At 44.2% G+C, this 17,201-nt stretch overlaps 1 protein-coding gene across 5 annotated transcripts in view; it reads left to right on the forward strand.

The window, feature by feature from the left end:
* Positions 1 to 15,403, forward strand: part of USP53 (ubiquitin specific peptidase 53) — a 43,645-nt gene extending 28,242 nt beyond the window's left edge. For 4 of the 5 annotated variants that reach the window (XM_016144823.2, XM_016144825.2, XM_036233437.1 and 1 more), the window contains 4 exons: positions 463 to 1,189; positions 2,250 to 2,326; positions 9,321 to 9,417; positions 10,297 to 11,984. In XM_016144823.2, the coding sequence (XP_016000309.2) occupies positions 463 to 1,189; positions 2,250 to 2,326; positions 9,321 to 9,417; positions 10,297 to 11,278 (1,883 nt within the window). In that variant the 3' untranslated portion in view covers positions 11,279 to 11,984. Of the gene's footprint in view, positions 1 to 462; positions 1,190 to 2,249; positions 2,327 to 9,320; positions 9,418 to 10,296; positions 11,985 to 13,444 lie in introns of those variants that run through there. The other variant, XR_004954823.1, reaches the window with a different exon arrangement.
* The last annotated feature ends 1,798 nt before the right edge of the window (positions 15,404 to 17,201 follow it).

A 17,201-nucleotide genomic window follows, 5' to 3' on the forward strand; every position in this document is an offset into this window, starting at 1 on the left:
GTGGGTGGCCACGGCGGAAGCATTGCCGGCTCAGGGCGCGTTTCTCCTTCACTTGCTGGATGTGGCTCGCTGGCCCCCCTCCCTCGGAGCCAGTCCGCACCCCTCCCAGCAGTGGCTGCGGTGCGAGCTCCTTCACGCTCCCAGCAGCCGTCGGTTCAACAAACCTTTAAATCTCCACCAATATAAGAGGTGGTCAGTACTTTTATTTTTATGATTTTCATTAATTATGAGTGAGGTAGAACTGTTTTTTTTTTTTTAACTGCTTTAAAATGCCTCTCACTAAGGACTGAGAAAACACTTCTCACCCTCAAAGCGCTGTGCGACACGATTTAAACACTTACGATTATCACTTACCTGCCGCCATTTGGTGTTTCTTCTCAAGCGAGATATTTGGCTTATGACTAAAAAGTAGCTCTGAAAAGGAGTTCATGCATACCTTTATATACTCATTTATTTTTAAAGATTTGGTTGACGAAGACATCCCACGTTTCCAGCCGGGATCGCCTCCGGCCCCCAGCGGCTGCAGGCAGCGTGGCCCTGCACCTGCGTGTCACAGTCAGGGGAGAGGGCCGTGCAGAGCCAGCCAGGCTGCCCAGCAGGGCCGCGCTGCTGGCCCGGTGCCGAACTCCGGTAGGGCCCAGATCCTTGCTCCGGGAGAGAGAACAGCTGGCCGAGCTAAGAGTGACGGCAGCACTGGATACGACACAGACAGTAGCCAGGATTCGAGGGAGAAAGGGAGCAGCTCCGCCGGCAGCAGTAAGAGCCGGAACCGAAGCTGGAAACCTCTGCGAGAAACGTTGAACGTGGACAGTATTTTTAATGAAAGTGAAAAAAGACAGCACAGCCCAAGACACAAGTCGAGTATCGGCAACAAACCTAAATGTAGCAGAGATCAGAGTTTCAGCAACTGGACAAAAGAGAGCCCAAAGCAAAAGTGTTTAATGACCATATATGAAGATGAAGCAGGAAGCAGGAGCTCCCTGGACTGTGAGGGGAAAGGAGCCGAGAGCAGTACAGGCCTCAGGGAGACGAAAGCCCCCGGCGACCGCTGGCAGGTGCAGAGGACCGAGTCGGGGTACGAGAGCAGCGACCACGTCAGCAACGGGTCCGCCACCCTGGACTCGCCCGTCGCAGACGGAAGCGGCACGGGCTTGGAGCTCAGCGGCCCGGGAGACGCGGCGCCCAGCAGGTGAGGCGCAGAGTGAAGGGCGGAGCTCCCCGGCGTGCTCGCTCATCATTCGAAGTAATTTTCAAAGTCCGGGTCAGTTAAGTGTAACGGGAAGAGCTTGAGCTCAGCGTAAAGGAACCTGGGTTGTTGCAGGTTATTTGATGTTCAAGTTTCTATTTCTAATAATTTTTTCCTCGTCCCCCCCTCAAACAACAACAACAACTTTATTTTTAGGAAATTCGAAAGTATAGAAATATATTATAATTTTTGACAACAAAGACTATCGATGTGTAGTACAGGTTTTAAGTATAGCTATACATTGGTTGCCTCACTAATTAAGTAACTATTTTAATCCTTCAATCTGTTTAGTTCTCGTTATCCCATCTCTAACATCTGTAACTTGGAACTGGGGTAGTTTTATCCTGTCACTACCCCGTTCTGTGGAAGAGATATATATTTTTTTGCCTTTAGCAAGCATAAAAGAACGAAGCCAAGTAACCGAGCTTGCGTTCAGTTCTTAATTCTGACCGCGTCGTCACCGTTAGCAGCCTGTTCGCGCTTCCCCGTGTGCTCCCTACACCACGTCACAGCTTCGGTGGCTGACGTGTCACGTTGGTCTGGCCACTGTCGCTTTGATCCATCTAAGGCATCGTGGTTTCATTTTAACTGGTGTTTTGCCACCTTCATTATTAAAAAACCACATACGTAAAACTCATCTGCTCCTGTTTCATTAAAATAATCAGGGAAACTTTTTAATTTGGCAGGATAATTTCGTAACACTTCTTAGAAAGGAGTAACTTAGGGTAGTAGAAAGATCAGGACTTTGTTACCAGGTAGGCTTGGATTCAAATTTTTGAGCAAATTAATACGACTTTCACAGCCTTACTCTCTTGTTGTAAGATGAGATTTGAAGCGTTGCCGTGAGATGTAAGTTAAAGAATGTTCACTGAGCCCCTAGAACAGCACACGGCAAATAGTAATTATTTAACAAATTTTCTTTCCTTTCTTTTTCTTGGAGTAAACTAAAATAATAATCCACAATAGCTGACGTGTCTGGTGCGTGTTTTGTTCTCTTTTCTAGTGACCAGGTTAAGACATGCAACGTAAATACAGAATGTGTGAACAGTACCTCCCAACAGATCAAAAACCACGTAGAAGGTAAAATTCTCATTTAACTATACTGTGATAGTAGCGTGAAGAATAAACCGTGGTGGTTGGAGCCAGGGGCAGCGCTGCTGCTGACAGGTGTGCGGACAGTGAGCCCGGTGGTCGGGGGGGCTCACGCTGGAACCCTTCAGGGGCGGGAGCAGCTGTTTCAGGGAGCGGGAAGGGGGAGCGCGTCACCCGGGACAGGCTGGTCCGAGGCCGTGCAGCGGTGACGACGTCAGCACCTCGGCGCTGGGGCACAAGGTCCGCTCTTTGCTCACGAGCCGTGTCCACGCTGTCCTGCCTGGCCGGTCACGCAGGTCCCCAGGCTGATGGGGCTGCACCCCACGCGTGCCTGGGTCGTCGTGGAATTGGGGGAGGCGGGGCGCAGGAGGGCACGGCGAGGAGGACGTCAGGCGAGGCCCTCAGACTTCATGCAGAAGCCGCGCGCGCACTCGACTCGCCCCTCAGTGGCCCGGCCCGTCTCAGAGAGGGCGGAAAGGCGCCATGTCACAGGTGCCTGCAGGGGGCCTGACATGCGTGTGAGCAGTCCTGACGCGCCCTGCAGAAACCAGGGGCCGACAGGAGAAGCGACGCCTCAGCTGGGGAGCCCCGAGCGTGCAGCGGCGTGGCTCTGCTGCAGTGAGTGGTCAGCCACACGCAGCAGCCCAGAAGCCAAGGGAAGTGGCTGTTTGGCTGTGTACAGAGTCAAGGGTGCTGCCGAGAGGCCCACCCGGAGGCCCCGGGGGAGAGGGACGAGGAGATGACGGGGCGGGGTGCTGCTGAGGTTGCCGCCAGAGACGGTGTTTGGAAATTATAGGATTCAGAGGGTTGGCAGGGATATCAATTTTCAAAATAAAAAATAGCCATGAAACACAAATTTTAAAGTTTGTTTTTAGTCTTTTATCATCCTGAAGGCTTTTGTGGAGATTATTTTTCAGGTTGCAGACATTGATTAAGTGATGAATTATTTTGTTTTCATCAAATGGTATAATATAAGAAGGAAGCACTTATATTAAGGAAGTAACCTTCCTCTCCTATATAAAATGTCTCGCGGGTTTAGAAAATCCGATGAGAGCCTGGTAACCAAGTATCATAGGAAACAGTAAAGGGTCGGCCAGAGAGCAGCAGCAGAAGCTGGTGGGTTTGAGCGCTGACCGCAAGTTCAGTGCCCTTGACGGGACGCCGTGTGCCCCTGAGAGTGACGGAGACACGGGGTCGCAGAGAGGGCGCGGTCCCCGGTGCGTGGCGAGGAGCGTGCTCGTGAGTGTCGCCGTTCAACGGGAAAGAGATGCGCGCAACCCACTTAGAAGTGGCTTCTTCATCGTGGTGAAACGCACGGCACAGGATTTGCCGTTCTAACCATTTTTAAGTGACGGGCGCGCGGCTTCGCGTGCATTCACGGTGTGCAGTCGTCACCACCGTCCGTCCCCAGAACGCGTCCATGTCCTCACACCGAAGTGCTGTCCCCGCTGAGCACTCACCCCCGCCCTCCTCCTCCCAGTCAGGTCTCTCTGAACCTGACTCCTCGAGGGATCTCAAATAAATGCAACCTTACAGGAGCTGTGCTTGTGACTGGCTCACGTTACCCCCCGTGATGTCTGCAAAGTTCATCCGTGGTGTAGCACGTGTCAGAATTCCCTTCCCTCTGAAGGCTGAATAGCATTCCCTTGTATGACGTGCCACATTTTTGTTTTTCCATTCATCTATTGATGGGCATTTGAGCTGTTTTCAGCTTTCGGCCACTGTGAATATCAGTGCCATGAGCACCGCTGTGCACAGAGAATCCTTGCTTTCAGCTGCTTTGAGCATATACCCAGAAGAGAAACTGCTGGATGCTTTGGTGAGGCTGTGTAATTTTTTGAGGAGCCACCACAGCAGCTGCACTATTTTACGTTTTTACCAGCGATACAGAAGGTTCCAGCTTCCCCACATCCTCGCCAACACTTGTTATTTTCTGTTTTTGTTGTTTTTGTTTTGTTTTGTTTTGTTTTTGATAATGGCCATCCTAACAGGTGTAGAGTGGTAGCTTGTTGTGGTTTTGTGTAACCCACTTATTATTTACATACATAAGTTGCATATATTCAAAGCTGACCATAGTCTTTCAGCTGGTCCTCGCTTCGGTTAGTGTTCATGCTTTGGGATGTCCGTGTGTCCCCTCCCCAGATCTAGGTAAAAAGATTAGGCAGTTAGCAACGTATGTCTGGAACTCAGGGAAGATTACGCGCCTGTAACCGTCAACACATTCTGGAATTGAATAACGGACAGAGGTTTCAGGGCAAAAAGTAGACAAAAGGAAAGAGCTGAGTAAAAGAGGTGAGCACAGGATGGGCAGGAGGAGCCACTCTGGAGGAGCAGGGGCAGCGGCTGGAAAGGTCGGGAAAACGCAGGCGTTTTCGCCGGGAAACCAGGGGGATGGGGGCTTCCAGAAGGAAAGCGGGCTCAGACTAAGCGGCACAAAGACTCCAGGTGCCAGTTGGATTCAGCCACTGGTCCTCCTGGCGCGGTGATAGCGCCAGAGGCGTGTCAGGAGGAGAGGCGGGGCCGAGGCAGAAGTGAGGAGGGAGCAGCAGGGGCTGTGCTGGTAACTACTCTCAGACGGCTCAGGAGGAGGGGGCAAAGTGTTCGTGAAAGGTGAGTCTAGGTCGAGGATGCCTAGGTTTGTATTTGTGCTAGTTTTAATCTTTCAACTTTGCTGAGGTTTTTGAAGTTATTTCTAAAGTTCTTTTTTAAATTACAGAATAACAAGTAAGTAAATGAGAAGAAATGGATTTCGCACATGTCTCTCCAAACCTTTGCTGTGAATGGCAAAGAAGCAGGGTTCGGGGAGAACGCAGCCAAGAGCTTCGCTTTGCCTTTGTGCTGCGGAGGGTGAGGGCGCTCATGAGGTGCAGAGGAAGAGGAAGGTGCGCGGTCAGACCAGCCCGCGAGTGGGGCGGGTCCCTGGAGGAGGGGCGAGGTGGAGCACGGAGAGCAGAGAGAGCGGGAAGGGAGGAGCAGCTCCCCGCTAAGGGAGCGGTGGGGGTGCGCGCACGTCCCTGTGGCGGGCGCCGTGTCGTCCGGACGGTGTGACGTGCTCCCCCTCCGGCCTCCTCCCCGCGAGGAGCCTCTTGCTGCTGCAGTCCGCGTGCGTTAGCCCATTCCGGACGCCGACGGCAGTCCCGGAGGGCTCCTGAGGGAGGCCTTTCGGAAACCTTTGCCCTTTGCCCTTGGCTTTCGAGTAGCAGTGCTCGGCTAACCCCAGTTGATCATAGAAGTCAGGATTCGTTCAGGCTGAGGACCCTGATCTTGGAAATGACAAGTGAAAGAAGTTACCAGTAGTCAAAAAATCTGTAAATTTCCTTCATTTCTTACTATAAAAAGTCTGTACCCCTCCCTTTGTTAAGTGAAATATACTAGCCTTAATGTTGTTAAATCTTAGTAAGTGAAAACATTTTGTTGAGAGTTTTTACATGTGCATAAGTTCTGTTATTCTCCAAGATTATTATTTTTTTTTGTAAATTGCAGAGGATATTCATATAAAGTAAGTACATTGTAAAGTGTATCTAGACAAAGAAGTACTTTTAACAGTTGGGTTTGTTTCTGTTTCTAAATTCATTTTCCCTAAAGTTTCACAGACTCTTGAGAGGCAGCATGTCAGCACATAATTTGTTCTGTATTGCTGTGGCCCAGCGTCACCAAATGTTACTGTTTTTTTTTTTTTAAACCATAAGCTTTCAGTGTTGAAATTAATTTTTTAGCAAAATAACATTATATGCTTTTCCTTTAAATTCTAGTTCTGATGAGGAAGGAAGTTACCAATTCCTGCCTTTTTATCTTGTGCCACCTAAAATTTAGTTACAGCGTAGGGTGTTATACCCTCGAGTATCTCTGCTCCTTATGGTGCATGGTAAATTTAGCCAGAAACATTTATCCAGTTAAAGGCTTGTGATTTTTCTACAGTATTCGAGTTTTATTGAAATGTATTTTTTTTTATTGTAAATAAGATCATTAATTAGGTTCTTGCCCTTGAACGTTTAAGCTTTGTAACTATAGTGTTACTGTTACATTCTAAAACCTCCCCATACAGCAAGAGTGACGATTACATTGTTTCGACCAGCAGTTTGGTTTTGTTGCTACACAAGTCTGTTTTAAAACCCAGGTCATTTTTTCGGAGGAAGTATACATTTTCATTTTTTTATATATAGTATCAAGATCAGCATTATTAATTTAAAGCCTCTTGCCTTGACATTGTGGCGTCTTCTGTACGAAGTGTTAAAATTGGACTATTTTAGATTTGCAAAGAACCTGGAGCCAAAATTCCCAGTAAAGACACATGGATGTCTGTGTCAGCAGAAGAGAAAAATAACACATCTATTTTTAAGTTAGTTGGAATTCCGAAGTCAAACCACTTGGTTGAATGCCTGCCATAGCGATATTAAAATTTCAAACGTATTTACAAAACCTCTGCTGCCTCCTGCTGCCTGTTGTGTGGATAATTTAGCAGAAGTTAAGAATTCTTTAAGAATTAACTGTTTCTTCTTGTGTCGGTAAATGTTAAACTTGAAATTATGGATAAATTAAGAAGTAAAGTAAACATCCTGGAGTTAAAATAGTGAGTGGAAAATGGTAATGTAACTTCAACTTATGAATTTTTCAGGCTTTAAAGATGGAAAAATTATTGAGATTCTTTATTACATTTTTTAAATCATAAAGTCATTGTCAAGAAAAGGCTTGGTTTCTGGGCCCCAGGTAGTATGTCAAGTTATAAGCAACTAAGACTCTGGGATAAAGTATACTGTCCTTTTATTTTTAAGATAAAGGACACTCGAGAGGCTGGGACTAGGTTGTGGGGACAGTAGGAAAATTTGCCTGTGTTTATACTTACCTGGCCCTGGATCCGTGAGTTGGGACAAGTGGATGGAGGTGGGGTGATTTGAAAGGAGAGGAACGGTGTATTTTTCATGCGATTGTTTATTCATTCTGCAGACCGTGTCTTCTGTGCGCTAGATAAAGTGCAGGCCTCTGGGAAACAGTAGCAGGAAGGGGGCGCCGTGTGCAGTGGGGCGGGGGGGCTTGCCGCGGTGCGTGCGCGGGCGGTGGTCGCGGTGGGACGCGTGCACGCCGACAGGCGGTTTCCCTCCTTCTGCCGTCAGGGCTTACTGGGAGGTGTCACACACTCCGCGAGCAGCGTCGCATGCAGGGCGCTGAACTCCCAGGTATGTCACACAGTACTTTCTTGGAAATCGCTGCATGATTTAACTTGCAGAGCTATTTTTTTGGTAGGGAAGTGTTTAGATGTTTAGATTCCTGTTGGATTTTGAGTGACAGGGTAGTTTTTAAAAATGTACCCAGAAGATCAACTTAGGGATAAAAAAAGCATCTAACGTAGAGTCCCTGTTATAGTTAAAAAATAAAGGTCCTGTTTTACTACCTTTGATTTTGTTTTCTTTGCAATCTTCAATTCACAGATTTGGTGTACAGTACAGTAGGAGAAAGAGAATGAGAGGAAACTGAGATTAATGAACTAGAAAAGATCATCTAAAAATAAGGAGAATACTGACAAACTTACTAGAAATGTATAGAAGTATAGGCAATTGAGTGAAAATTCAAGCTAATGCCACGTACTTTGTTAACTTCTGTGGAAATCATGTTAAAGTGTTTCGTGTTCTTTGATGTTCACACCGATGGTCTAGTTCCATCAGAGGGAACTAGATGGCGTGACGACCCTGTATTTTAGTGGCGTGTAGGGGGAGCACTGGCCTGGGTGTTAACCCAGGCTCGGCGTGAGTGCTGCCACTCAAGGCCTGTTCGGCACTGGTGAGTCACTGAATTTCCTGGGTGTAAGAGCATTGTCCTGCAGAACAGCTGTGACTGAGATTAAAAAGCCAACTGTTTTTCATCAAGTAGAACAGTGGTTTTCAAACTTTTTGACATCAGGATATCATTATACTATTAAAAATATTGGAAACCTCAAAGAGTTCTTTTTTCTATAGTTATATCTATTAATATTTGCTGTATTAGGCTTTAAGTCTGAAAATTTTAAATATGTATCCATTTAAAGAATGATTAACTTAATGCACAATTGTCTGACCTCCATGTATCCTCATTCAGAAATATTGGTTTGCTAAATTATGCAAGTCTTCCAAATGTTGGTACATTTCTTTATATATTTTTTTAAGCTACATTTATTAATATCACCACAGATAGAAGCAGAAAGTCTTTATAGTTATCGGGAAGCTACAAAACTCATGGTAGGACAGGTTTTCCAAAATTGTTACTTATATCTAAAAGTTGGAGTTTTATCATTGGCAATAAATATTGCCATTTGTTTCTCTTGAAGTGACATGTTCACTTCTTTAATTTTCAAGAAAATTTCTGCTAGATAACCGAGTCTGAATAACCAAAGTTTGTCTGCCATCTTTTCAAGTAGAAACAGTGTTCAGTTGTAAAGATTAAATAACTATCACCAACTTGTTGCAACTTGAGCCAGCAGTCAGTAAACAGTTGCTAGTTCATGGTGGCATATGACATTTTACATGTTGTAATACCTTGCCACCCATCTTAATTCAGGTGATGTTCCTAATACTCCCATGAGGGCGGGAAGATATCACGACCTCGTTGAATACATGGGGAAGCCGAGGTCGTGAGGGGCTTGCGTAAAGAGGCTTGCCAGCCAGTCAGTACTGAATCCAGACTTCGACCCAAGCCACCTGTCTTCAGCTCAAAGGCTTCCCCACCACTTTGTCAGCAGTGCGTCTCCGCACGATCCAGTGGGAATAGTAGTACTCAGCTGTGGCTGTCATTTTCAGTGATGGTAAATTGAGGAAGGAGCCATTCATTTTGTATAAAGGATTCAAAAAAGCGGTCCTATTTGAGCTGGTTCTTGAACCGTTCGTTTTTGTTTGTTAGTTGGAAGAGAATTACCTGTTTATCTAAAACCTTGTGTAGATTACAGAGAAGTAGAAGTGGCGCAGAGCACTCCAGGTCGTTTAAGTCACATTGTGGTTCTCGCTCCTCCCCTCAGGCTTTAGGAAAGAACTCAAGAACTTGGAAGGAGGCGGCAAGGCGCCTGAGTGCCAGCCCGAGTCACATCTGCAAATGAAAACTCCGTCGATCAAAAGGTAATCAGTCAGAGATATTTGGAAATGTTAAAATCTCCTATTATTAAATGCAAGTGTTCGAGACGCACCGTCTGTCAGAAAGGCATCACACACGCTGCCGCTGTGGAGGCGGCGGGCCGGCGCTGGCCGTGCCCCCGTCGCTGGGGACCGACCGGTAGAAGGGCCCGGGCCTCCGGGAGCAGGGCCGGCCGTGACGGGACACACCGCGGCCAGCTCGGTCCTCGCAGCCTTCTCACGAGGTAGATGATACTTCACGAGGGAGAAAAGGTGGGGCCTGGGTTGCGTAATGTGCCCAGAGCCGGGGGGCTGAATACAGCTCTCCTCTACCCAGCAAAGCCTCAGGCCTTCCCCCCATTCTGCTCCAACTGAAGTCCGTGTGATTCACATGACGAAAGTCATCAGATGAGCAACAGTAATTTGCAATGTGATATCATTTATCTTCACCTTAAAAGTTAATTACTACCTACTGAAGGTAATCTTGATTGACGAAATTATTTTAAATTAGTATATTATCCTTGTAGCATGATATGTCAAAATTTAAGCGCCTCTAGTGGTGTAAACTTTGTACTGTTGGTTGGAAAGTGTTTTAGGGTATTTTACTACAAATAAATGTAATTTCAGTGTTAGTCGGTCGAAGATACGTATTTTTAATCACAGTTCTAATTATTAGAAATTTGATTTTAGTAATCACAGGTATTTCTGCTAAGTATTCATGTATTCTGGCTTAAAGATTTTGGATTTGGAATATAAAATGTTAATGGTTGTTTTGTTACAAAAATAAACTGTACATCAGGAGGTTAAATTTCAGGAGCAGTGTTTGTTTTTCTCCAGTTTTGCATGTTCGTATCTGCTGTTTAGCTTGTTGTCTTTGTATTTCAGGTCACATGCACGCGAATCCAACGGGAAGTTATTGCCTTTGTCCGGTCCGCCAGTACTCAAGGACCAGATAGCTAGTGAGCACATGCACCAGCCAGATGAACAGAAACCTGAAAAATCAAGTGACTGCAAATTTTCTGAGTGGCATAACATAGAAAATTCTGAGAGAACAGCTTTACGTTTTCACATCGATGCTTCCGGAAAGAGAATGAACAGTAACGAAACCGGCTCACCATCCTCACCATGGCCCTCACACACGAGAACTGCCGGGTCACAGCCGGAAACGGCTGCTCACACCCAGCAGCACACGGGAGTGGAGCAGCGTTACGCCGAGAGCTCTGTGTCCGGGGAGCATGTGGCTCAGTCAGCCTACAGGTCTGATGGGCGTCTGGTGCCAAAACTCCCTTGCCAGAATCTACCACCGCCTTTGCCACCAAAAAAATACGCGATAGGCAGTGTGCCACAGTCAGAGAAAAAGGATTCTGCGCCTGATGTCAGACTTACGGAGATGCTCAAAGCCGAGCCTTCTAGTCTTCCGAAACACGGCTTCAGTGCAGCCTCAGGACCAGGTTCAGAAGCGAGTGCACATTTGAATGATGGGAGGCTCAAGGAAACCGTTCACATGAGAGGGCGCGCGGGCACCCCTCCCGGCCAGCCTGCCAGCTCTTCCGCTCACGACCTTCAGGCCGACGCGGGTCCAGCCGTCGATGCTTCGTGCCAGCCTCAAACAGACTCCAGTTCCGCCTGCCCGAGTGAGACGGTTTCGTTGACCACCTATTTTTCGGTTGATAGTTGCATGACTGATACGTACAGATTGAAATACCATCAGAGGCCCAAGCTCTGTTTTCCAGAGAGCAGTGGCTTCTGCAGCGAGAACTCACTGCCTCAGAGTGAGAGGGGGCCGGGACCTGCGTTTCATGGTAGTCTTGGTTCACACCGCCCCTCTGAGCAAAGGTGCAAACCCGGCATACACTGTAATAGGTGAACAATGCCGCCGGCACACTCTCTCTCAGAGGCCATTAAAGTTAGGATAGGAATCGACCGACAAAACCTAGAGGACGGTGAAATTAAAACCATGGCGTTTTTAAAGTCACCGATCACTTTAACTTCCTCTCTGTATTTTTTCATTTCGTGATAATCAACTTATTGGATATTTTAGGGAACCCTTTGAATAGTCATGGCGTGCTTGAAAAATAGAGAATCAGGTGCAAAAACTCACTTACCATTTGCTGCTGCTAAATAAGAATGGAATTCGTTCCTTGTTTTGTGTTTGGTAGATGCATGTGTTACACTAGCCAGTGCTCGCGTTTGTGGATCGGTAAACTGTGCTAACTGAAAATGCCAGGGACAAATGGCTTGCGTGGGCAAAGCAGGATTCACTGTATGAAGGGCTTTGTCACGGAACCAAAAGAACGCTTCGGCCATCTATTTCCGACTTCTGTGATAGTCTCTGCATATGACTTAAGTGTCTTAGAAATATCGACCCATGAAATTGATAGCATTTGACAAAAAAAAAAAAAAAAAAAAGCCTTAATGAAATTCTCAAGATCAAAACAGAAGAAACTGAATTTTTCTCCTAGAACTCCTTCCAAATGCCTGGTTAACATAAATTAGGCCTTTTGACTGTTGTGTGTATTCATAAACATTACTTCAGCCAGGTAAGCTAAAAATAATTAAAATACTTCCATATATTTATTTATCTCGCTACAATTTTTCTAATTTTATATGAAATGTGAAAGCTTTTCATTTCGTTCTGATTGACTTTGGGCTGCTGGTACCAGCGTTAGGAAAAGCATAGCGCCCTCTTCCCAAGACTCTCACTGTGACTGCTCACACGTCCCGTGCTGTGATCGCACCTGATACAGGTTGTCAGCCCATTTCATTTTCTGATTCTTGAATTTAAAAATCTCTCTGGGTTTCCAGATTAAATTTCTGCGATTCATATAGAGGTTTAATTGTAATAAAATTTATTATTTTGAGCATCCTTCCCTTTTTTCCTACCTAGTCATTTTACCCTACTTTCATGGAGAGGGCTTTTTTATTTCTAAACAAAATAAAGGGATTTTCCATTATTATGATGACCTTACAAGTGTGAAAATTCAATTGCCTTATTTCATTAGTTGTCATTTTATTTTGTACTAAGCTAGTAAACTGGCTTAGACTAGTTTTATATTGTTCACTCCAGACAATTGAGAATTATAGAATTAAAATTTAAAGTTTATAGTTATAACTTGATAATTCTATAAAGTAATTAGTAAATTTAATACTTTGAACAATTCCATAAATTGCTAAATATTCCACATTGTAAATGAATGAAAATATTTCTAGACAGAAAGTAATTGCTTATAAAAGTCTAACTTCACCCAGTTACACAGTCTCAGTCAACTTTGTCTTCAAACTAGCAAAGTTTTTAATAGCCTCTTCTAACTATAACAGTAAGTGATTATTCCTTTATAGTCTCTTAATTTAGAAATACTTGAATATCAAGTAAATTAAAATTTCTTTTAAGAAAGCTTATTTTTTAACATAACTTTTAGTATGAATGTTTGTAAATATTGTAAACTTTGTAAAATTGTGTTTGAAATGTCTGTATTTAAATACTGCTTTTGTAACATTGTGATATACTAGAAAATGGGCCTATTTCAAGTATTTTTAATAACTTTCAAAAACATTCTATGTAAGTTTTTTGTTATTTTTTTCTTGGTCGAGATGTCCAGTTGAACCTTGTTTGAAATAGTTAAAACTAATTTGATATTTAACAGCAATCTCATACATTTACATTTTCAACTCAGTTGAATTGCAGATGTCAAATAGAAATGTCCAATTTTGGCTTTTTTTAGAATACTGTCTGGTTGAAACCTCCTGAATCATGTAATAGTACTAACAAAACTAGAAACTGACCATTTGTTTTTATGTTGATTCAGCACTCCAAATATAGAGTGAATGCATATTTAATATCTAATCATTCACATGTATAATTTTTATTTTTAGGGTGCCTATTTATTTTTATAGGTATTTTCTGCTGTTTATAAGCTTATTATACTTTTGAAATAATGCAACCAGCAATGTAATGTTCAAATATTTATCTTCCAAATGTTCTATTTTCATGTGAAATCATTTTCTCCAGTTCAGTTTTTTTTTTTATTTTCAGATAAACTGATCTTTAAGTTGATATGGTTGGACTTTTCTTTGCATTCATCAGCTATGGCTTCCTCTTCCCCAAGAAGGATTATGTATTTTATGGGAAATGTAAGTCAATATAAAGTTCAAGGATATATGGACTATCACAGGAGGCTGCTAAGAGTTAAACTCCAGTGAGGACTTCTACAGAAGCTGGCAGACTTCCTATACAGCCAGACAGTAAATGACTTGGGCTTTGCGGACCCTGTGGCAACAGCTACTCAGCTCTGCCAGTAGAGGGCGGAAGCAGCAATGAACAGCATGTACATGATGGGCATGTCTGTTTCAGTAAAACTTTGACACTGAAACTTGGGACTTCACGTAAGTTTCACATGCCATAATACGGTCTTTTCAGCAATCAGTTGAAGATGTAAACATAACACTTAGCTCACGGGCCTTATAAAAATGAGGCCCACCGGCCGGCCATAGTTTGATGACTTTTATCTACATTAAATGCCTTTACTGACCCTGAATGTCCCGTGGTCCCTGAGTGTATTCTAGTGCCATTTCAGGACTAGGTACATGGAGCAATTTACATCCTAAATTTTCACCCCCTACGGACTTTCTCACAATTGCTTATCAGCCATTTCATTTCAAATGGTTATTAAAACAGTCATTTCTTACTTTTGTGAAACTTGCCAGATTAAAATTGCATTGCTATTCTTTTGATGTCTTTGTTTTTGTAACAGCAAATTTGCCAGCTTCTCTTGGTATCCTATTTATCCACTTAAAAGACTTCAGTGTCGGTACTGTAAGCAGTTCCTCTACGAGACGGCATAGTTCAGTGGTAGGCACAGTTCTTACTCATCACAAGTAGGAAGGATTCAACCCTCATGCTGCCATCATTTCTGTATGCCATTTACAGGTACGCCCTAACAAACAAACACTGGAAGGTGGAAGATTGCTCTGTCTTCCCAGTACTAGAAATTCTCAATATTCGATAGCTGTGGTTGGAAGCTGATTTTCGGCTTGGAAAGGTAGCATGGATTGTGTTTGTGTGTGGCCCAACGTTAAGCTATATGAGAACTGTTAATCCTCTTGCAACCTCACTACCAAGTACTTTGTCAGAACAAATGCAGATCAGACCAGATTTAGCTATACAGTAAACATTTATTGGACAAAATTATTAGCAAGCAGCACAAATACAGTTCGTAGAATGTTTGCACTCAAGGAAATCCCAGTTGTTTTTCTAGATGCGTCAATCTTTGCATAAAAGGTTTGCTTGGACAGATGCAACAACACCCTGAAAGCGTAACTGTTAATCTTATATTCGGCTATTTAAATCCTCCAAAATCAATTCCAGATTTAATTCCAACCTTAAGTGCCATTCTAAAAGGCAGACGTGGAGTATACCAGATCTATGTCTTGATTTAGAGGGGGAATATCCCCCAAATACATACACAGTTCACATTATCAAATGTCACCAATAACCATGAGAGGCTGTTTCTTACATGTTATTATAAAAGAATTCCTTTTCTTAAGAATGGCTTCTGAAGGGCTTATGGTGGCTGCTCTGGGAAGGTGACCTGATTAAATACCAGCTGAGCACTTCTAAAGTGTGAATTCTTGTTAACATATTTAGATTAAAAAACGAGAAGGTAAACTCCATGAAAACTAGGTTTGTTTTTGTTCACAGCCATATCTGGCCCACAGTAAGTGCTCAAATATTTGTTGAATGAGTAAATAGGCTGACTTTGCTTAAGTATTTCATAAAGTTACAGAAATCATAAAAATAATTTGGCCACGAGCATTCTTAATGTAACCACAATAAATAAATTTGGGACACAGAGTCTTGTTTGAGTTCAAGACCTTAACAGGAAGAGGGGCAGCTTGTGGGTAAGAGTGTCCCAATACTGGAGATTACCAACCTTCTCTACGATCGCATCAATCTGGCAGCCGCAGCAGAGGCTTACTTAACCTAAAAATCAAACAGATACTCACAGCCAATGCTTTGTGGACCTGCGCTTTCTGTGTAGCTTTTAACTTCTCAAAACCTTCCCTTGCTTTTGAGTAATTTATTTTTTTTTCAATACTTCATCTTATTCATTATAACCTGGGCAACCCCTAACATGTTAAACACACTACTATAATTCTTCATAAATACACTAAACCTTTCCGTATAAATAATTTTAATTCAGTTCTTGTAAAGCCATCAGATGTTTGAAAAAAAAGTTTTTACACGAATCAAAGGATCTAAAGAACTTGGCTGTGAATGGGTGAGATCTTACCCATTTACTATAGCCCCCCAGATAAGAGGATGTGTGAAATGAAAGGAAGGTCCCTTAGAGTTTGAAATTCTTCTGTTGCACAATCCTGTCTGTCTTCTTTGTGTAAGTTGTAGTTATTTTCAGAATCCATTCCAGGAGCCAACGTCTTCATTTAGATAGTAGGCAAACCACTCTGTAAAAGCCAAATATTTGTCAACAGTGTTTCTTTTTTCTACCTTCTGAAATTGTTTTAGTCACTTGCCAATTCTTAAATGATTTACATATTGCTATGAGAAAAAAAAAAAGCCTGGACTAGTTCCCCTAAGGCTTCCATTTTGTAACCATCTTACACCCAGAGGTGAAAATTCAGCTCATTAGAAAAAAATTAAAAGAACACTATATACGAGGTATCAGCCTCTACCAAAAAAGGAGAGGAGGTAGAGAACAGTGGAAACTCCTTAATAAATGGCTCGACAGGCGCTTTTACAGAAACACCTACCTCTTCCATTCTCCCCCCTCAACTGTCTCCTAATTTGCCACACCCTCCAAGGAATCAGAGACAATGGGGCCTCATATACAACAATCTTATGCCCAAATCTGTGCCAGAACCTGGACGTGGAGAAGTCACAACTACCCATCCAGGAGTGCAATTCATAAGCGTGATGACTGAGAGAAGTTAACATGGTGAGTAAGCAAGCAGCGACGTCCAAAGTCCAAAGGGCTGTTTAGTGTCCGGACCAGCCGCATTGCCTCCACAGGCCCCTCAGCTCCCTGCCGCTCTCCCTCACCTGGACCTGAGTTACCATCTCAGGCCCGTGTCCCCCTTCTGGTTCTGCTGCTCTAGGTTCCCTTCCTTTATCTCCTGCTAGAATTGTCTTTTCAGAATTAAGTGGCAATATAAAAGGAGAGCAAGGATTTTTTTCAAGTATAATCTACAGAATTTTGTTTTGGTATGCATGAGCGTGTAAAAAAAAGGTGTGTGTAGGGGGGAGAAAGTCATCGAGTCCCAGGTTTCTGGGAGGGGTCCCGAGTTAGCTTATTAACTGAAGTGGGAACACTAAAAAATGAGTCCGCTTGGGTGAGAAGTTGTTGTGGGTACAGCTCTAGGTCTCTCTGGGACACCCACAGAGCCTGCTCACTTTTAATGGAGCACTCGCGAACATCGCCTGTGGATATACATCGCTATCATTTAATCCTCAGGACGCCCGCGCGACCTTACTGTTTGGCCGCGAGTGGTAAACGAGAAGAGCTCCGAGAAGCCAGCTTCTCGTTTCTCGTCGTAGCGAAGAACAGAGCCAGTTGGTTTCACTCCAGAACATCTCTCTCTACACACCCCCGCTGCGGCGGCAAGGAAAACGTGTGCCTTCCACCGTCTTCGTCCCAGGTACCCAGGTCCCCAGCCCCCGGCCCCGCCACTCGCCTTGGACACGCCACTCTGGAGTTCGGTCCCCAGCCCGGCCGGCCCGGGGACTAGATGACCGCTAAGCCCCTTGCCACTTCAACTCGCAGAGTACTCACCAG

The sequence above is a fragment of the Rousettus aegyptiacus genome, unplaced genomic scaffold (genome assembly GCF_014176215.1).
Source record: "Rousettus aegyptiacus isolate mRouAeg1 unplaced genomic scaffold, mRouAeg1.p scaffold_m13_p_16, whole genome shotgun sequence".
NCBI lineage: Eukaryota > Metazoa > Chordata > Mammalia > Chiroptera > Pteropodidae > Rousettus > Rousettus aegyptiacus.